At 47.3% G+C, this 16,731-nt stretch overlaps 1 protein-coding gene and 1 pseudogene across 1 annotated transcript in view; one reads left to right on the top strand and one right to left on the bottom strand.

The window, feature by feature from the left end:
* LOC112427091 (uncharacterized) overlaps positions 1 to 9,994 on the top strand; it is a 79,136-nt gene extending 69,142 nt beyond the window's left edge. The window contains exons 2-4 of the mRNA XM_071093945.1: positions 4,054 to 4,184; positions 4,604 to 4,726; positions 5,192 to 9,994. Coding sequence (XP_070950046.1) covers positions 7,957 to 8,739 — 783 coding nt within the window. The 5' untranslated portion in view covers positions 4,054 to 4,184; positions 4,604 to 4,726; positions 5,192 to 7,956 and the 3' untranslated portion in view covers positions 8,740 to 9,994. The remainder of the gene's footprint in view (positions 1 to 4,053; positions 4,185 to 4,603; positions 4,727 to 5,191) is intronic.
* LOC105483929 (wee1-like protein kinase pseudogene) lies at positions 4,412 to 7,398 on the bottom strand (annotated as a pseudogene).
* Positions 9,995 to 16,731: the final 6,737 nt, after the last annotated feature.

Genomic DNA, 16,731 nt, shown 5'->3' with positions numbered 1-16,731 from the left:
CACATACAACACTCTAGAGTTTACAAAAAATTACTATATTCCATCTCTTCTTTGATCTTTATACCCTGTGAGGTGGTGCAAAATAGAGGCTTGCATCCCATTTTTCATATAAAAACGCTGAGGCTCAGAAAGACAAAGATAACACACAAAGCTTCAGTCAGAACTGGAACTAGAACATAGGACTCTCAAACCAGTGTTTTTCTCATCACTAAATCACATGTAGGGCTAAGAATACATTAAGACTCCAAAAGATAGAGAATTGCTCAATGCATTCCACCAAGATTAGACCTGACCCACCCCAGAAAGCTAAGCTGCTCTGGGGCCCTGGGGTGGAGAACTCAAGAAAGAGAATGATGCCTACATCTGCACATCTGAGCTCCAATCCAAACTCGGCCAGTTATAGAACCTCACTTTCTGAGCCTCAGCTTTTTCTGCTATAAAATGGAACTACGGAAGGCACCAAAAAGATCAGGATAAGGGCAGAACTGCACTCTAAATGCAGGAGTGCCTGGCAGGTGGAAAGCACTCATTGACTTTTAGTTTAAGCACATGAGTAATATGTTGTGTTTCACTGTGTCTCCTCCGTGGTGTTTCATTCATGGCTCCAGATCCTGGGGGCTTCTGATCAATCCTTCTGCTAAGTGATGGATGACTAGATGAATGGATGGGTGGATGAAAGTACGGATGGAAACATGGATGGATGGATGAATGCTCAGGAGACCAGAAAGAAGTAAACAGAGAGTCAAAATGAGAATGAGGAGATGACTGAAGGATCAAGAGTTGATTTATGAGACAGAGGCATGGTCTGCAATCCTCCTATCCCCACCCAGCCCCACCAACACCTGCCTTGGGGTAGCAGTGTGCACGTGCTTCAGATGATATCCCCAGTCACCATGACAGAGCTACAGAAGGTGCCATAGACCTGAGGCTGATCATGACTCATGAGAAACGTGCCGAGAGCCAGCAGAAAAAAAACCCAGCAGCACAATAAAGTCGGTGTTGAAGCTCTTCTCATCTGCCATGGCTGCCTGGCCAGGTCATAGACTCTGCACCCCTAGCAGAGGGGGTGCATGTCATCCAGCATAAACACCCAGACAGGCTCACAGGGAAGGACAAAGCTCTGTGATTGCTGCCAATTGAGGCTTAAAGTGTTTTTTGGTTTTGTTTGGGTTTTTTTTTTATTTTTTGAGACAGAGTTTCGCTTTTGTTGCCCAGGCTGGAGTGCAGTGGCTTGATCTCAGCTCACTGCAACCTCCACCTCCTGGGTTCAAGCGATTCTCCTGCCTCAGCCTCCTGAGTAGCTGGGATTACAAGCATGGGCCACCATGCCCAGCTAATTTTTTTGTATTTTTAGTAGAGACGGAGTTTCTCCATGTTGGTCAGGCTGGTCTCGAACTCCTTACCTCAGGTGATCCACCCACCTTGGCCTCCAAAAGTGCTGGGATTACAGGCGTGAACCACCACACCCAGCCGAGGCTTAAAGGGAGAACAAGACCCCCTCAGGTCCAAACCCAGTGCCTGGGCCCACAAGTTCAGCATGGCAAGAGGCAGCACACTTCAATGAACAATTGCACCCACCCACCCACTCACCTTCTCTCCTCACCCTCCTGCCTTTTCTGTGGTCTAAGCAGTCCTGTAAGGAATGTATGAATATGAGTGAGAGAGTATGCAGGAAAGAGAGAAAGGAAGGTTACCAGGGCTGGGCCCAGCCAAGGTTTTGACATCACCTTATTTGCCTACTATAGGGATGAACTAGGTGGACACATGACCGTATTATTACACTATATTAATACAAATACACCTTCCAGCCCTGGGAAGCAGCATACAATTCTGTAGCCAAGAGATGTTAGAATGCTGCTGGAGGATTCCAGGATCTCACAGGCTGTATTTCAGAGTCCTGGGTTTTAGACTTTTCAAGGACATATGCCCATCTGGGGTTCAGGCATAATAGACTATATTTACTGATGGTGACTGTGTGCATGCCACCATAACATGTTACACTATTAACTCACTTAAAGGACTCCATGAGGCAGATACTGCTATCTTGACATTACAGAGGACAGTGAGCACGGGCAAGTAACTTGCACGTGGTCACACAGCTGGAAATAGCAGAGCAGCTGGGATGTGAAACCAGAGTTTGTGTACTTAGACATAGCGCAGTCCTGCTTCATTGCAGAACAAGCTTCTGTGTGTGAGCTCTGATGGCAAGGCAAGCTGGCTGGTCTAGATCCTGGCTCCTCTACTCTGGGGCAGAATGGTTGATCAAGTGACCTGCTGTGCTTCATTTTCCTCCTCTGTAAAATAGGCATAATAACAGTGCCTCCTAGATTTGGAACTGTCTTTGGGCCTAGCCTTTTTGTGTTCCCCTATACCCTTCACATTCTGTGCACCATCCAGGCCTGGTTTTAATGAGCTCCTCCCATTCCCCAGCACAGCTCTGGTAAATTAATGTCTGTGGAGCATGTGAATGACTGATAGCAAATAACTCAATTTCCTTGCAGCCTAATCCAGAAAGATGCCTTCCTAAGAATAGTATTCTAACTTGGGATTTTAGTCCTGGGGACAGGCTGATAAGAGCAATAAGATTCGTTTACAGGATTACAGGAAAATAAGAACTATCCGTGTCTCTAAAACAGAATGTTCACTTGGAGTGTTGATGGGGTTAAATGGCTGATGCAGGTTAAAAGGCTTTCATTTGGCTCAGTGACTTGCTGGGTTTGGGGATTTTCCTCTTCTTGGTCATCACCTCCTGCCTCCTGCCCCTGCATTGTGGTGCTTGTTCCCCTAACCCCACACCTGTGCTCACACCATGCCTTCTGCCTGGTAGTCCTACCCACAGACCTGTTTTGTTTTTTCTTTTCCTAGGCAAGCTCAGAGTGATCTTTAATATGCCAGTCAATATTAATAAAACACAAGTCAAAGACAAGAGCAAACATATTTTACATCAAAATTGTGAGAAAACAATGGACAACTTCTATTTCTTTTTGCAAAATCTGCTTGCCAGTATTACTAGTCAAATGGCTAATCATAGATACAATGTATTTTGTGAAAGACTTAGAATGTCCGAAGTAATTCTAGCATTTCAAACAGCTATGTAGCAGATTACCAAGATCAGTTTATATACACAAACACTGCAGATGAACCTGGCAAGACCTTAAACATCAGAATAACAGTACAATCTTATACAAAATTGGGGAGGAGGGAGGAGGGTTTTTGTTGCTGTTGTTGTTGTTGTTGTTGTTGTTGTTTGTTTTTGAGACAGAGTCTCACTCTAGCCCAGACTGGAGTACAGTGGTGCGATCTTGGCTCACTGCAACCTCTGTCTCCTGGGTCCTGATTCAAGCAATTCTTGTGCCTCAGCATCCCACGTAGCTGGGATTACAGGCGTGTGCCACCATGCCCAGCTAATTTTTGTCTTTTCAGTAGAGACAGCCTGTTGGCCAGGCTGGTCTTGAACTCCTGACCTCATGATCCACCCGCCTTGGCCTCCCAAAGTGCTGGGATTACAGGTATGAGTCACCGTACCCAGCTAGTGTTTTTCTTTCTTTCTTTCTTTTTTTTTTTTTTAGAGTCAGACAAGTACAATACCAGAAAAAATTAACAAACTCAGTAATTATTATTTGGCATTAATACAAAATTCCAAAGGCGAGGGGAAGATGCATTTTTTAAAAATTCACCAGCTTTAAAGTTCAAAGGAAAAAAGGCCAATAGTTGTTTTCATCAAGAGCAGCTGTACATTTCACATAATTGTTTCAAAAAGAAAGACTATTAACAACAGTGTCTGTTTAATGCTGCAAGTTTACAGCAAAGACAAAACTAAATAGCAAATTCACAAGGCAATACTTCCACAGAACTATCATCCCATGTCTCATGCAGTGCCTAAAAGATGCTCTCAATTGGATATACAAGTATAATTCACATTAAAAAAAAAAAGAAGAAATGTAAATTTGACACACAGATACATTAAAGGCTGAGTAGTAATGAGTGGTTTTAGCATTTGCCTTTTTGAGAGGAGAATATGTTTGTCATCAAGCACTTGAATCCTTTCCCCAGGTCACTACAGGAAAAGATATTTTCACTAAAGTGCATCAGCACACTGAGAGCAACACACCACCACAGCGGTTAATTTTGGAAAGGCTGCTGTAACCTCCACTAGTGACTGACATTTAACAGAAGACAGATTGGTAAGTACACAAAAGCCTGAAAAAGCTGTGGTCAAAGTACAGCTTTCAATTGTAATTCACAAGTATAAGTCCTAATCAGTAAAACTACTGACACCAAAGAGAGATTAATTGCAAATTGAATTCTAGCAGTGATTTCAACCTAGCTTGCTTTTGTCACAGTGTTATTTTGGTGGGGTGGTTAGGTAGGAAATGAGTAGCTTAGTATACTGGAAGGCTGATAGGGCACTTCATTTTCTTTCTAAGAAGTCAAGATGTTGTGTTCCTCTGCATGGTGGACCTAGTGGCCTCTGATCAGTGAAGAGTGCTCCTTCCTCAGCTGCAGCCTTCTCTGTCTGTGCTTTCATGATTTCTTTAGGTAAAAGTGTATTTTTGGACTTCTCAACATTCAGTTCTATACATAACTGTTCTCCTCTCTCTAGAAGCAGGCAGCAACATTGAATGCTTTATCAGGGCAATTGCTGAAGGTCTTCTCTCTGGATCTGGACGAATCATAAATTTGAGCAACTCTGTAAATTCTTGGAAAAGCCTGTGTAGTATCTGAGGTAATCTATTCTATCTGATTCCATGCCATTGGTCTCCATTCCTGGGAAGAGATTCTGCACCAGCAGCACATGCCACTGTGAGGGCAAGTACAAGATATCTGCTTTTAGTAGCTGATATAGTTCTTCTGTAAAACTTCATTTCCAAAAAAAGGACTATCATCCTTTTCAATCTGTGGGCTAGAGATCCTTGTTACATACCCAGAATTACCTGTTTTAAGTATAACTTCGTTGGATGCCCAGTGACATGCTTTGGCTGTGTCTCCACCCAAATCTCATCTTTAATTATAGCTCCCATAATTCCCATATGTTATGAGAAGGACCTGGTGGGAGATAATTGAATCATGGGGCAGTTTCCCCAATATTGTTCTCCTGGCAGTGAATAAGTCTCAATAGATCTGACGGTTTTATAAGGGGAAACCTGTTTCATTTGGTTCTCTCATTCTCTCTTATCTGCCACCACATAAGATGTGCCTTTCGTCTTCCGACATGAGTGAGAGGCCTCCCCAGCGATGTGGAATGTGAGTCCATTAAACCTCTTTTTCTTTATACATTACCCTGTCTTGGGTATCTCTTTACCAGCAGTGTAAAAATGGACTAATACACTAAACTGGTACGGTTAGAGTCGAGTGCTCCCTTAAAGTTACCCAAAAATGTGGAAGCAACTTTGGAACTGGGTAACAGGCTGAGGTTGGAACAGTTTGGAGGGCTCAGAAAAAGACAGGAAAATGTGGGAAAGTTTGGAACTTCCTAGAAACTAGTTGAATGGCCTTGATCAAAATGCTGATGATGATATGAACAATGAAATCCAGGCTGAGGTGGTCTCGGACAGAGATGAGGAACTTGTTGAGAACTGGAGTAAAGGTGACTCCTGTTATGTTTTAGCAAAGAGACTGGTGACTTTTTGGCCCTGTCCTAGAGATTTGTGGAACTTAGGACCTGAGGGAGATGATTTAGGGCATCTAGTGGAAGAAATTTCTAAGCACCAAAGCATTGAAAAGGTGACTTGGATGCTGTTAAAAGCATTTCGTTTCAAAAAAGAGACAAGAGAACATAAAGTTCAAAAAATTTGCAGCCTGACAATGTGATAGAAAAGAAAAACCCATTTTCTGAGAAGAAATTCAAACCAGCTGCAGAAATTTGTATAAGTAGAGTAGCCAAATGTGAATCACCAAGACAATGGGGAAAATGTCTCCAGAGCATGTCAGAGGTCTTCATGGCAGCCCCTCCCATCACAGGCCAGAAGGTCTAGGAGGACAAAATGGTTTAGTGGGCCAGGCCCTGAGCCCTCCTGCTTTGTGCATCCTAGAGACTTGGTGTCTTATGTCCCAGCCACTAAGGCTGTGGCTAAAAGGGGCCAAGGTACAGCTTGGGTTGTGGCTTCAGAGGGTGCAAGACCCAAACCTTGGGAGCTTCCACATGGTGTTGAGCCTGCAGCTGCACAGAAGTCAAGAATTGAGGTTTGGGAACCTCTGTCTAGATTTCAGAAGATGTATGGAAATGCCTGGATGTCCAGGGAGAAGTTTACTGCAGGGGCAAGGCCCTCATGGAGAAACTCTGCTAGGGCAATGTGGAAGGGAAATATAGGGTCAGAGCCCCTACACAGAATCCCTACCAGGGTACCACCTAGTGGAGCTGTGAGAAGAGGGCCATTGTCCTCCAGACCCCAGAATGGTAGCTCCACCAACAGCTTGCACCATGTACCTGGAAAAGCTGCAGACACTCAATACCAGCACAAGAACATAGCCAGGAGGGAGGCTGTACCCTGCAAAGCCACAAGGGTGGAGCTGCCCAAGACCATAGGAACCCACCTCTTACATCAGCATGACCTGGATGTGAGACATGGAGTCAAAGGAGATTATTTTGGAGCTTTAAGATTTGACCCACTGGATTGTGAACTTGCATGGGGCCTGTAGCCCCTATTTTGGGGCCAGTGTCTCCCATTTGGAACAGCTATATTTACCCAATGCCTGTACCCCCACTGTGTCTAGGAAGTAACTAACTTGCTTTTGATTTTACAGGCTCATGCGCAGAAGGGACTTGCCTTGTCTCAGATGAGACTTTAGACTGTGTGGTTTTGGTTTTTGTTTTTGTTGTTTTGTTTTTTTGACTGAACTTCACTCTTGTTGCCCACGCTGGAGTTCAATGGCATGATCTCGGCTTACCACAACCTCCGCCTCCTGGGTTCAAGCGAGTCTTCTGCCTCAGCCTCCCAAGTAGCTGGGATTACAGGCATGTGCCACCACACCCAGCTAATTTTGTATTTTTAGTAGAGACAGGGTTTCTCCATGTTGGTCACGATGGTCTTGAACTCCCAGCCTCAAGTGATCTGCCTGCCTCGGTCACCCAAGGTGCTGGGATTACAGGCATGAGCCACCACACCCAGCCTGGACTGTGGTCTTTTGAGTTAATGCTGAAACGAGTTAAGACTTTGGGGGACTGTTGGGAAGGCTTGATTGGTTTTGAAATGTGAGGACATGAGATTTAGGAGGGGCCAGAGGTGGAATAATATGATTTGGCTGTTTCCCCACCCAAATCTCATCTTGAACTATAGTTCCCATAATTCTCATGTGTTGTGAGAGGAACCTGGGGGGAGTTAATTGAATCATGGGGGCAGTGTCCCCAATACTTTTCTGGTAGTGAATAAGTCCTCCTGAGAGCTCTGATGGTTTCATAATGGCAAATCCCTTTCACTAGTTTCCCTCATTCTCTCCTGTCTGCTGCCCTGTAAGATGTGCCTTTTGTCTTCTGCCAGGGTTGTGAGGCCTCCCCAGCCATGTGGAACTGTGAGTCCATTTTTCTTTATACATTACCCAGTCTTGGGTATGTCTTTATCAGGAGCCTGAAAATGGACCAGTACCCCCAGTCATCTTCATCCCCTTCTTCAGAGGCTGCCTTGGGGATTGAGGTTTGAGACATGGAAATATTACCAGGTTACATGTCCATGTGAATCAAAGACATCGAATGAATATACCTCAAGTACCGGCCAACTTGCAGAAGGAGATCCTTCACCTCTGCTTGTTAAAAGTAACTTGTGATTCTGGAATTTTTACTTGTAGCATCAACTGACCTTCCACCATCACAATATCCATTCTGTGGAAGCATATGAGCATCTGCCCAAGCAGACAAGTGTCAAACTCCGCGAATGCCGTCCGAGCACTGCGTGAGCATACACTTCTCTGAAAGCGTTCTGCTCATCAACAGAGCAAGCCAGTGACTTTTCTGATCGCTTAATGCACCTATCCAGTCTCTCCACAGGCGGACCCTGGGTCTGCCAGGGGTGCTGGCGTCGGGGTGGCCCTGGCGCTGTCCCTAGCCCCATTCTCCAGCCCGTGCAGCACCATGAGGTGGGACGCCTGGGCGTGTCCTTGGCTGTGGCCCACCTGCAACACCAGCTGCCTGCAGGGCCAGACCCAGCTCCACCCCTCGGGGCTCCGCAGCTCAGGGCTCGCCCAGGGCGCTGGGCCCAGCTTCCTCTTCGCCGCCCACAGTGTCCGCTCCGGCCCTGGCTTGACCGACGGCTACTGGTCCGGGTGTGGCTCGGGCTCGGGGTGCGCCCCTCCCATCTCTGCAGGGTCCGCATCCTCGCCGCTGTTGGGCCCCGCCGAGACCCCCGGTGGCCCTGGCTCCAGAGGCTACAGCATCGCCATCTCTGGGCAGACTGGGGCTGCGCAGCGCGGCCTGGGGTGCAGGCAGCGGGGCCCCCGGGAGCTGCTCAGAACCGCGGGTCCTGGGGCCGCCCGCCCCGCACAGCTCCAAGCGAGTTTGGGGAGGGAGATACACTCTCAGCCCATCTCGCCGTGCCCGACAGCGCGCATCAGGAGGGCATCAAAGGTGTTTTAGTAGAGTGGCAGTGGACAGCGGCATCCATGCAGAAGGAGCAGCTTGTGGACACAGTCACAGGCTGGTTAACTGGTGACAAATTCCTGAAGGTGCCTGACAAATTCAAGGAGAACCTGTTCCCAGATCAGCTGGGGTCTGGGTTTTGTGTTCGCATTTTCTCAATGCTCCAGTGAGGCAGGACAGTGGGGCCAGATTGCACTCAACCATGGTCAAGGGCTCCCCTACAAGCTGGGGAGGACTAACTCCCTTCTCAGCCCAGGGACACAGAAGGTTAGAGCAGCCTGTCCAGTGGGGATTTGAGCTCAGAGAGGGGAAGCCACTGTCTCAGAGTCACAGAGCAGATCAGTGGCAGGCCCAGGTCCTGGATCCGCAAGCTCTTTGTTTCTGAAGAAATATTCCACCCCAGAGCATGAAAGTTATCTGAGCGCTGACTCCCTGGCAGGTGAGGTCATTTTGCCCATTCTCTCCTTTCACCTTCATTGTGTGTGTGGTTTGTGTAAATGTACCCATCGTATGGTGGAAAACTTAGGCTCAGAGAGAGGCAAAGGCCTGTGCAAGGCTACAGAACTCAGAAGTGCCTGAGCAGAAACAAGGACCAGACAGACTTTCCCTTGACTTTGCTCTAGTCCATCTGGAGGTGGGGCAATTTGTTGGGGGACCAGATGCCATCAGCAGCCCTCTTGGTGGCCATGTGGGCTCAGGGGAGATGTGCATGAAAAAGCTGGAGGCCATGATGCTTTCACCCTCACCCATTTCTAAAGGGGCAGGAATCTTTGCATGGCACAGACGCCTGGTTTGCCAAAATGACCCTCCCTTCCCTGCCTCTGGCCCCAGAGGTGAGTCACAGGTGGGTGAGGGTGGCGTTAGGCATGGGCAGGGTGATGTTGCTAGCACACTCTTCAGGCCCTGCTTCAACCCAGGAAACTGGGTTTGTCAGGCAAAGCCCAGATATATTGTATTGAAACTAGGCTGCATAAAACTTAGAAACTAGGCCTCATAAAAAAAGAACTTAAAAAAATTAACACCAGGTGGCTCTGGATAGGGTCCCACCCTGCCTCCACAAGGTCCCACCCTGATAGGGTCCCACCCTGCCAATTCCGGGAAACAACCTCATGGGGTCCCACCCTGCCAATTCCGGGGGTCCCACCCTGCCTCGAAGTTCCCGGAATCAACAACTCCAGGAAAAAAACCTCATAAGGTCCTGCTCTAACCAATTAGAACAAGACACCTTGCTCAGGCCATAGACCCAATTACCACGCGCCTAAAACTTTGTTTAAATATCGCACCCTAAGCTGTGTTTGAACTTGTGTTTGCCTATATAAACAGCCTGTAACAAGCAGTCGGGGTCCCAGGGCCAACTTAGAGCTTGGGACCCTAGCGCGCTAGTAATAAATAACTCTCTGCTGTGAATCTCGTGTCGGTGATCCTTCGCGGCTACCCCTGCCCAGGAGGGAATCGACAGTTCGGTTCCAACATTTGGTGCGTTGGCCGGGAAGTGGGGTCATCCGAGGACCCCCGACCCATCCGGCGGAGACCCATCTGGCCCGGGCCACGGACTGCTGACTGAACGGACCCACCAGGTACTTTCGTTTTGTTCTGTCTGTCTTGCCGGCTAACTCTGAACTCTGGGGAGTACTCCTTCTGAATTAAGTGGGGAAGGGGGACAGACGTGTCCGGCACCTTCCCACTTACGCCCCGGGGGACGCCCTGGCGGTAGTCTGGGAGAAGGCTGACGACTCAGCCAGCCTCCTCAAATCTGTAGGCAGGTCGCCCCTGCTGTCTGAATATTTTGTGATCTTGTGGCGCCACTCTCTGGCCGCGCGGCTTCTCCTTACTTGTCTGCTCTTTGTTTTTGTTACTTTCGTTTTGTCCTTATTATACGTGGACGAAATAGGACAGACGTTGACGACTCCTTTGTCTCTGACCCTGACTCACTTCCCTGACGTTCGGGCTCGAGCCCACAACCTCTCCATAGAAGTCCGTAAGAGACGATGGCAAAAATTCTGCTCGTCCGAGTGGCCTACCCTCCATGTTGGGTGGCCCCGGGATGGAACATTTGACCTCCCAATTATCTTACAGGTTAAAGCAACAGTGATGGATCCTGGGCCACAGGGACACCCAGACCAGGTGGCCTACATAATTACTTGGGAGGATCTGGTCTGAAACCCTCCCTCTTGGGTGAAACCCTTCCTCCATTCCCCTTCCCCACCCCAGTCTACCCTTCTTGCCTTAGAAGCCCCCCAAAAAAAAAAAAAAAATCGGAAACCGGACCCGCATAAGCCAGTCCTCCCAGATGAACCCCAGAGGGATCTCCTCCTTCTTGACCCCCTGCCTCCTCCACCTCAAAACCCCCTTCTGAGACCTCCACCTTACGCTTCACCCTTGCCCCCTGTCTTGTCCCCAGCTCTTTCCTCTACCGCCTCGGCCCCTACCCTTTCTCCAACTTCTCCCTCAGCCCCTCCCTCCACCCCGTCTCCTTCTCCAGCCCCACCCAAACTCACCCCTTGGACGCCGCCACCGACACCTCCTCGTCTCCGCTTGCGGCGGACTGAGGACCCAGATGGCCCTTCCACTTGGCAATCCTCCCTTTTTCCCCTCCGTACCGTCAATCGCACGGTCCAGTACTGGCCCTTCTCTGCCTCTGATCTCTACAACTAGAAAACCCATAACCCTTCCTTTTCCCAAGACCCCCAGGCCCTAACCTCGTTAATAAAATCCATTCTCCTCACTCACCAGCCCACTTGGGATGATTGCCAGCAACTCTTGCAGGTCCTCCTAACCACTGAAGAAAGGCAGCAAGTCCTCCTGGAGGCCCGGAAAAATGTGCCAGGACCAGGAGGCCTCCCAACCCAATTTCCCAATAAAATAGACGAGGGATTTCCCCTCACCCGCCCAGACTGGGACTATGAAATGGCACCAGGTAGGGAGAGTCTCCGAGTCTATCGCCAGGCTCTGTTGGCGGGTCTCAAAGGGGCAGGAAAGTGCCCCACAAATTTGGCCAAGATAAGGACCATAACTCAGGAAAGGGATGAAAGCCCGGCAGCCTTCATGGAAAGGCTTCTGGAAGGTTTCCAAATGTATACCCCATTAGACCCAGAGGCCCTAGAACATAAGGCTACCATAGCTATGGCATTCATAGACCAAGCTGCATTAGATATCAAAGGAAAACTCCAAAGACTAGATGGAATCCAAACCTATGGATTACAGTAATTGGTTAAGGAGGCAGAAAAAGTGTATAATAAGAGAGAAACCCCTGAGGAAAAGGAAGCCAGGTTAGTGAAGGAACAGGTGGAGCGAGAGGATCGTAGGGACCAAGTGAGGGATAAGCATTTAACAAAAATCCTGGCGGCAGTTGTGAGAGAAAAAGGACCAGGGAGAGAGGGAAAGAAGTGGAGGCGGCCGGCTGGCCCCCGTGTCTTCGCATCATGGCAGCCACCGCTATGCTGGTCAAGGACTCTGCTAAGTTAACCCTTGGGCAGCCACTAACTATTATTACCCGACATGCTCTAGAGGCCATAGTGCGGCAGCCCCCGGACCGGTGGATAACCAACGCACGCCTAACCCACTACCAGGCCCTCCTACTGGACACGGACCACGTCCAGTTTGGCCCTCCGGTCACCCTAAACCCTGCTACGCTGCTGCCGGTACCAAAAGACCAACCAAGCCCACACGATTGTCGGCAAGTACTGGCTGAGACCCATGGAACACGGGAAGACCTTAAAGACCAAGAACTCCCAGACGCGGATCACACCTGGTACACAGACGGCAGCAGTTACCTTGACTCAGGTACCCGGAGGGCGGGAGCGGCGGTAGTAGATGGCCACAACACCATTTAGGCACAATCACTACCTCCTGGCACGTCTGCACAGAAGGCTGAGTTAATAGCACTAACCAAGGCCCTAGAGCTGTCCAAGGGAAAGAAAGCTAACATTTATACTGATAGCCGGTATGCCTTTGCAACGGCTCATACTCATGGAAGTATCTATGAAAGAAAAGGTCTCCTAACCTCAGAAGGAAAGGAAATCAAGAACAAAGTTGAAATAATTGCCTTATTAAAAGTCCTTTTTCTTCCTCAAGAAGTGGCTATAATTCACTGCCCCGGGCATCAGAAAGGACAGCATCCAGTCGCAGTAGGAAACAGACAGGCTGACCAAGTAGCCAGGCAAGCCGCCATGGCAGAAGTACCCTAGCCACAGAACCTGACGAAACCAGCCACATAACTATTGAACATACTTATACCCCAGAAGACCAGGAAGAAGCAAAAGCCATAAGGGCTATAGAAAACAAAGACACTAAAAACTGGGAAAAAGGAGGAAAAATAGTCCTTCCCCAAAAGGAGGCCCTGGCAATGATCCAGCAGATGCATGCCTGGACACACTTGAGTAATCGAAAGCTAAAATTACTCATTGAAAAAACTGACTTTCTAATCCCAAAGGCAAGTACCCTCGTAGAACAAGTGACATCTGCCTGTAAGGTCTGTCAGCAGGTAAACGCTGGGGCTACCCGAGTGCCAGAAGGGAAACAAACTCGTGGTAACCGCCCAGGAGTCTATTGGGAAATAGACTTCACTGAAGTAAAACCTCACTATGCTGGATATAAGTACTTACTAGTGTTTGTAGATACCTTTTCAGGATAGGTAAAAGCCTACCCCACCCGGCAAGAAACGGCACACATAGTAGCCAAGAAAATTTTGGAAGAAATCTTTCCTAGATTCAGACTTCCCAAGGTAATTAGGTCAGATAACAGGCCGGCCTTCGTTTCTCAGGTAAGTCAGGGGCTCGCCAGGATATTGAGGATTAATTAGAAATTACATTGTGCCTATAGACCCCAGAGCTCAGGACAGGTAGAAAGAATGAATAGAACAATAAAAGAGACCCTTACTAAATTGACCTTAGAGACTGGTTTAAAAGATTGGAAACGCCTCCTATCCTTAGCTCTGTTAAGGGCCCGAAATACGCCTAACCGTTTTAGGCTCACTCCATATGAAATCCTCTACGGAGGACCTCCCCCTTTGTCAACCTTGCTTAATTCCTTCTCCCCCTCCGATCCTAAGACTGACCTACAGGCTCGGCTAAAAGGACTCCAAGCAGTACAGGCCCAAATCTGGGCCCCCTTGGCAGAACTGTACCAACCAGGACATCCACAGACCAGTCACCCCTTCCAGGTGGGAGACTCTGTCTACGTTAGACGGCACCGCACTCAAGGACTAGAGCCTCGGTGGAAAGGACCCTACATTGTTCTCCTGACCACGCCCACAGCCATAAAGGTTGACAGAATCTCCACTTGGATCCACGCATCCCACGCCAAGGCTGCTCCAGAGACGTCCGGACCAACACCACTTGAGACATGGAAACTTCGACGCTCCGCGGACCCGCTCAAGATAAGACGCTCTCGTATCTAACTCCTTGCTTATTGTTTGCCCTTCTTCCCTGCGCCGTCTCTAGTGTAGTTTTTGATGCTAACCCCCACCGGCCATTTAGCCTGACCTGACAGATAATTAATTTTAATAATCAAGAGGTCTTAAATAAGACCTCCGAGAATGCTCCTATAAAGACTTGGTTTCCAGACCTCTATTTCAACCTAAAAAAAAAAAATAGCAGGAAAGATAAAAAACACAGGCCCCCGGTTTACTGGTCCCACAGGAGTCCTATTAAGGACTCCTCAGGATAGACAAAAATGGAAAGGACAGGCTAGAAAGGTGTCCATCGGCCGGAACAGGTTTTATGCCTGTGCCGGATTCAGGGCAGTACAAATAAGAATAACTTGTGAAAATCTGACTCACTTGTATTGCAAAAGCTGGTCCTGTGTGACTACTAATAGTGGAAAGTAAAAATAAGCCACAAAACCTTGGTATATAACCATGTCCTTTGTCCAGCCCTGTACCACAACCCGATATTCGGAAAATTGCAACCTGGTTCGCATCAAGTTTAAAGATGCGGCAAAATCTGATAACAGATAGATAACAACAAGGTTAATATAAGGTCTCTATTTCTACCAGCACAACCCGCCTAAAATTCCCCTCCAAATCAGACTATTAGTCAATCCAGACACTGCCCCTGTTGCAGTAAGGCCAAACCAGGTTTTATTAGAAGCTAGGAAGCCCCCGGTTTCCATATCGGAGAAGCCCCAACTAAAAGCTCCTCAAAGCACCTCCCCACCCTTAATCTCCCTCACCCTCGCCGACATGTTAGGAATTAAGGTAGCAGCTAGAGTTGAGACCGGGACAGCAGCCCTAGTGCATGGTAACCATCATCTGCAACAACTTAGAGTAGCCATAAATGAAGACCTTAGAGCCATAAAACAATCTATCACAAAACTTGAAGAGTCCTTGACTTCTCTGTCTGAAGTTGTATTACAAAACCGACAAGGACTAGAAATTGTCTTTCTGAAAGAGGGCGGGTTCTGTGCAGCCCTGAAAGAGCAATGTTGTTTTTATGCAGATCATTCAGGAATAGTTAAAGATTCTATGGCAAAACTAAGAAAAAGATTAGACAAGAAAAAAAAAGAGAGAAAATCTCAACAAAATTAGTTTAAAAATTGGTACAACCAATCCCCTTGGCTTAGCACCCTAATCTGCACCATCTTAGGACCCCTCATCCTGCTCACGCTCATCCTGACTTTCGGGCCATGCATACTCAACCGCTTACTCACCCTTATTAAAAATAGATTAAACATAATACATGCTATGGTTCTGACCCAACAATACCAGACCCTCAGGACTGAAGAAGACCCTCAAGATTGAGCCTCTGACACAAAAAGAGGAGGGAATGAAACTAGGCCGCATAAAACTTAGAAACTAGGCCTCATAAAAAAAGAACTTAAAAAAATTAACACCAGGTGGCTCTGGATAGGGTCCCACCCTGATAGGGTCCCACCCTGCCAATTCCGGGAAACAACCTCATGGGGTCCCACCCTGCCAATTCCGGGGGTCCCACCCTGCCTCGAAGTTCCCGGAATCAACAACTCCAGGAAAAAAACCTCATAAGGTCCTGCTCTAACCAATTAGAACAAGACACCTTGCTCAGGCCATAGACAGACCCAATTACCACGCGCCTAAAGCTTTGTTTAAATTTCGCGCCCTAAGCTGTGTTTGAACTTGTGTTTGCCTATATAAACAGCCTGTAACAAGCAGTCGGGGTCCCAGGGCCAACTTAGAGCTTGGGACCCTAGCGCGCTAGTAATAAATAACTCTCTGCTGTGAATCTCGTGTCGGTGATCCTTCGCGGTGACCCCTGCCCAGGAGGGAATCGACAGTTCGGTTCCAACAGTATCAAAATCTGGATTTCAAATAATGTTTTCAGGTGATTTGCATGCACATTGATAATTTTAACTGGCAGTAATTCTATAAATGAAAGGGAAAAGAATATATAGATATATTGACTTGTCAAAAAGGTACAGTAAAGACTGTATATTTCAAGGCATATACATCTTATCTTACAAAAAATAACTAAAAACAATAATAAAGGGGATAGGGAATGAGTTGAAGTAGAAATTAAACAAATGGGCATAATTAGTAGATATTGAGGCTGAGCATCAGCTCATACTATTTTGGTTATTGTGTATAGGTTAAAATATTCTCTAATAAAACACTTGTATAAAAAGAAAAACTATAACATTAGCTCTTAAGATCGTGGTTAGGTTTGGGGAGGAGGAAAAGAGGAAGGAAGTGGTTTGTGGGCAAAAACAGGGATAGTTCTATAGTTACACAAATGTATTAGCTTTGTTACAAGTTATTGAGCGTTACATTAATATTTTATTGTGCATATGTTTCTGTATGCATGTTATACATCAATAAAATTTTAAATATTTATTATTTAATCCTAACAATATTTCAGAATAATAGCAGTGCTTGGCATTGTTTTGTTTCAAAGTGGGACATTTACACTCAGGTATCATGAGATGGATATTAATATTCCAAGGTATTTATTCATGTCCTGACCTTTGGGCATCCCCCTCAGTCTTTCATTTTTTATTTCAATTGAGTAAACAGCATGGTTTTAGTTTTGGGGAATGTAAATTTCTTACAGCAAAGTCCTTCCTCCACAACAATATTCCCCACGGCCAGGCCACCTAGCACCGTGGGCTGCACATAGTGTGCACCCAGTGTGTATGGAACTGGTTTGAATCAGGAAGAAAACAAGTAGCAGAGTGTGGGGAAAAGAAAG

Source organism: Macaca nemestrina, chromosome 3 (genome assembly GCF_043159975.1).
Source record: "Macaca nemestrina isolate mMacNem1 chromosome 3, mMacNem.hap1, whole genome shotgun sequence".
NCBI classification, from domain to species: Eukaryota; Metazoa; Chordata; class Mammalia; order Primates; family Cercopithecidae; genus Macaca; species Macaca nemestrina.
The sequence above is the reverse complement of the archived record's forward strand: the minus strand, read 5'-3'. Positions and strand labels throughout refer to the sequence as shown.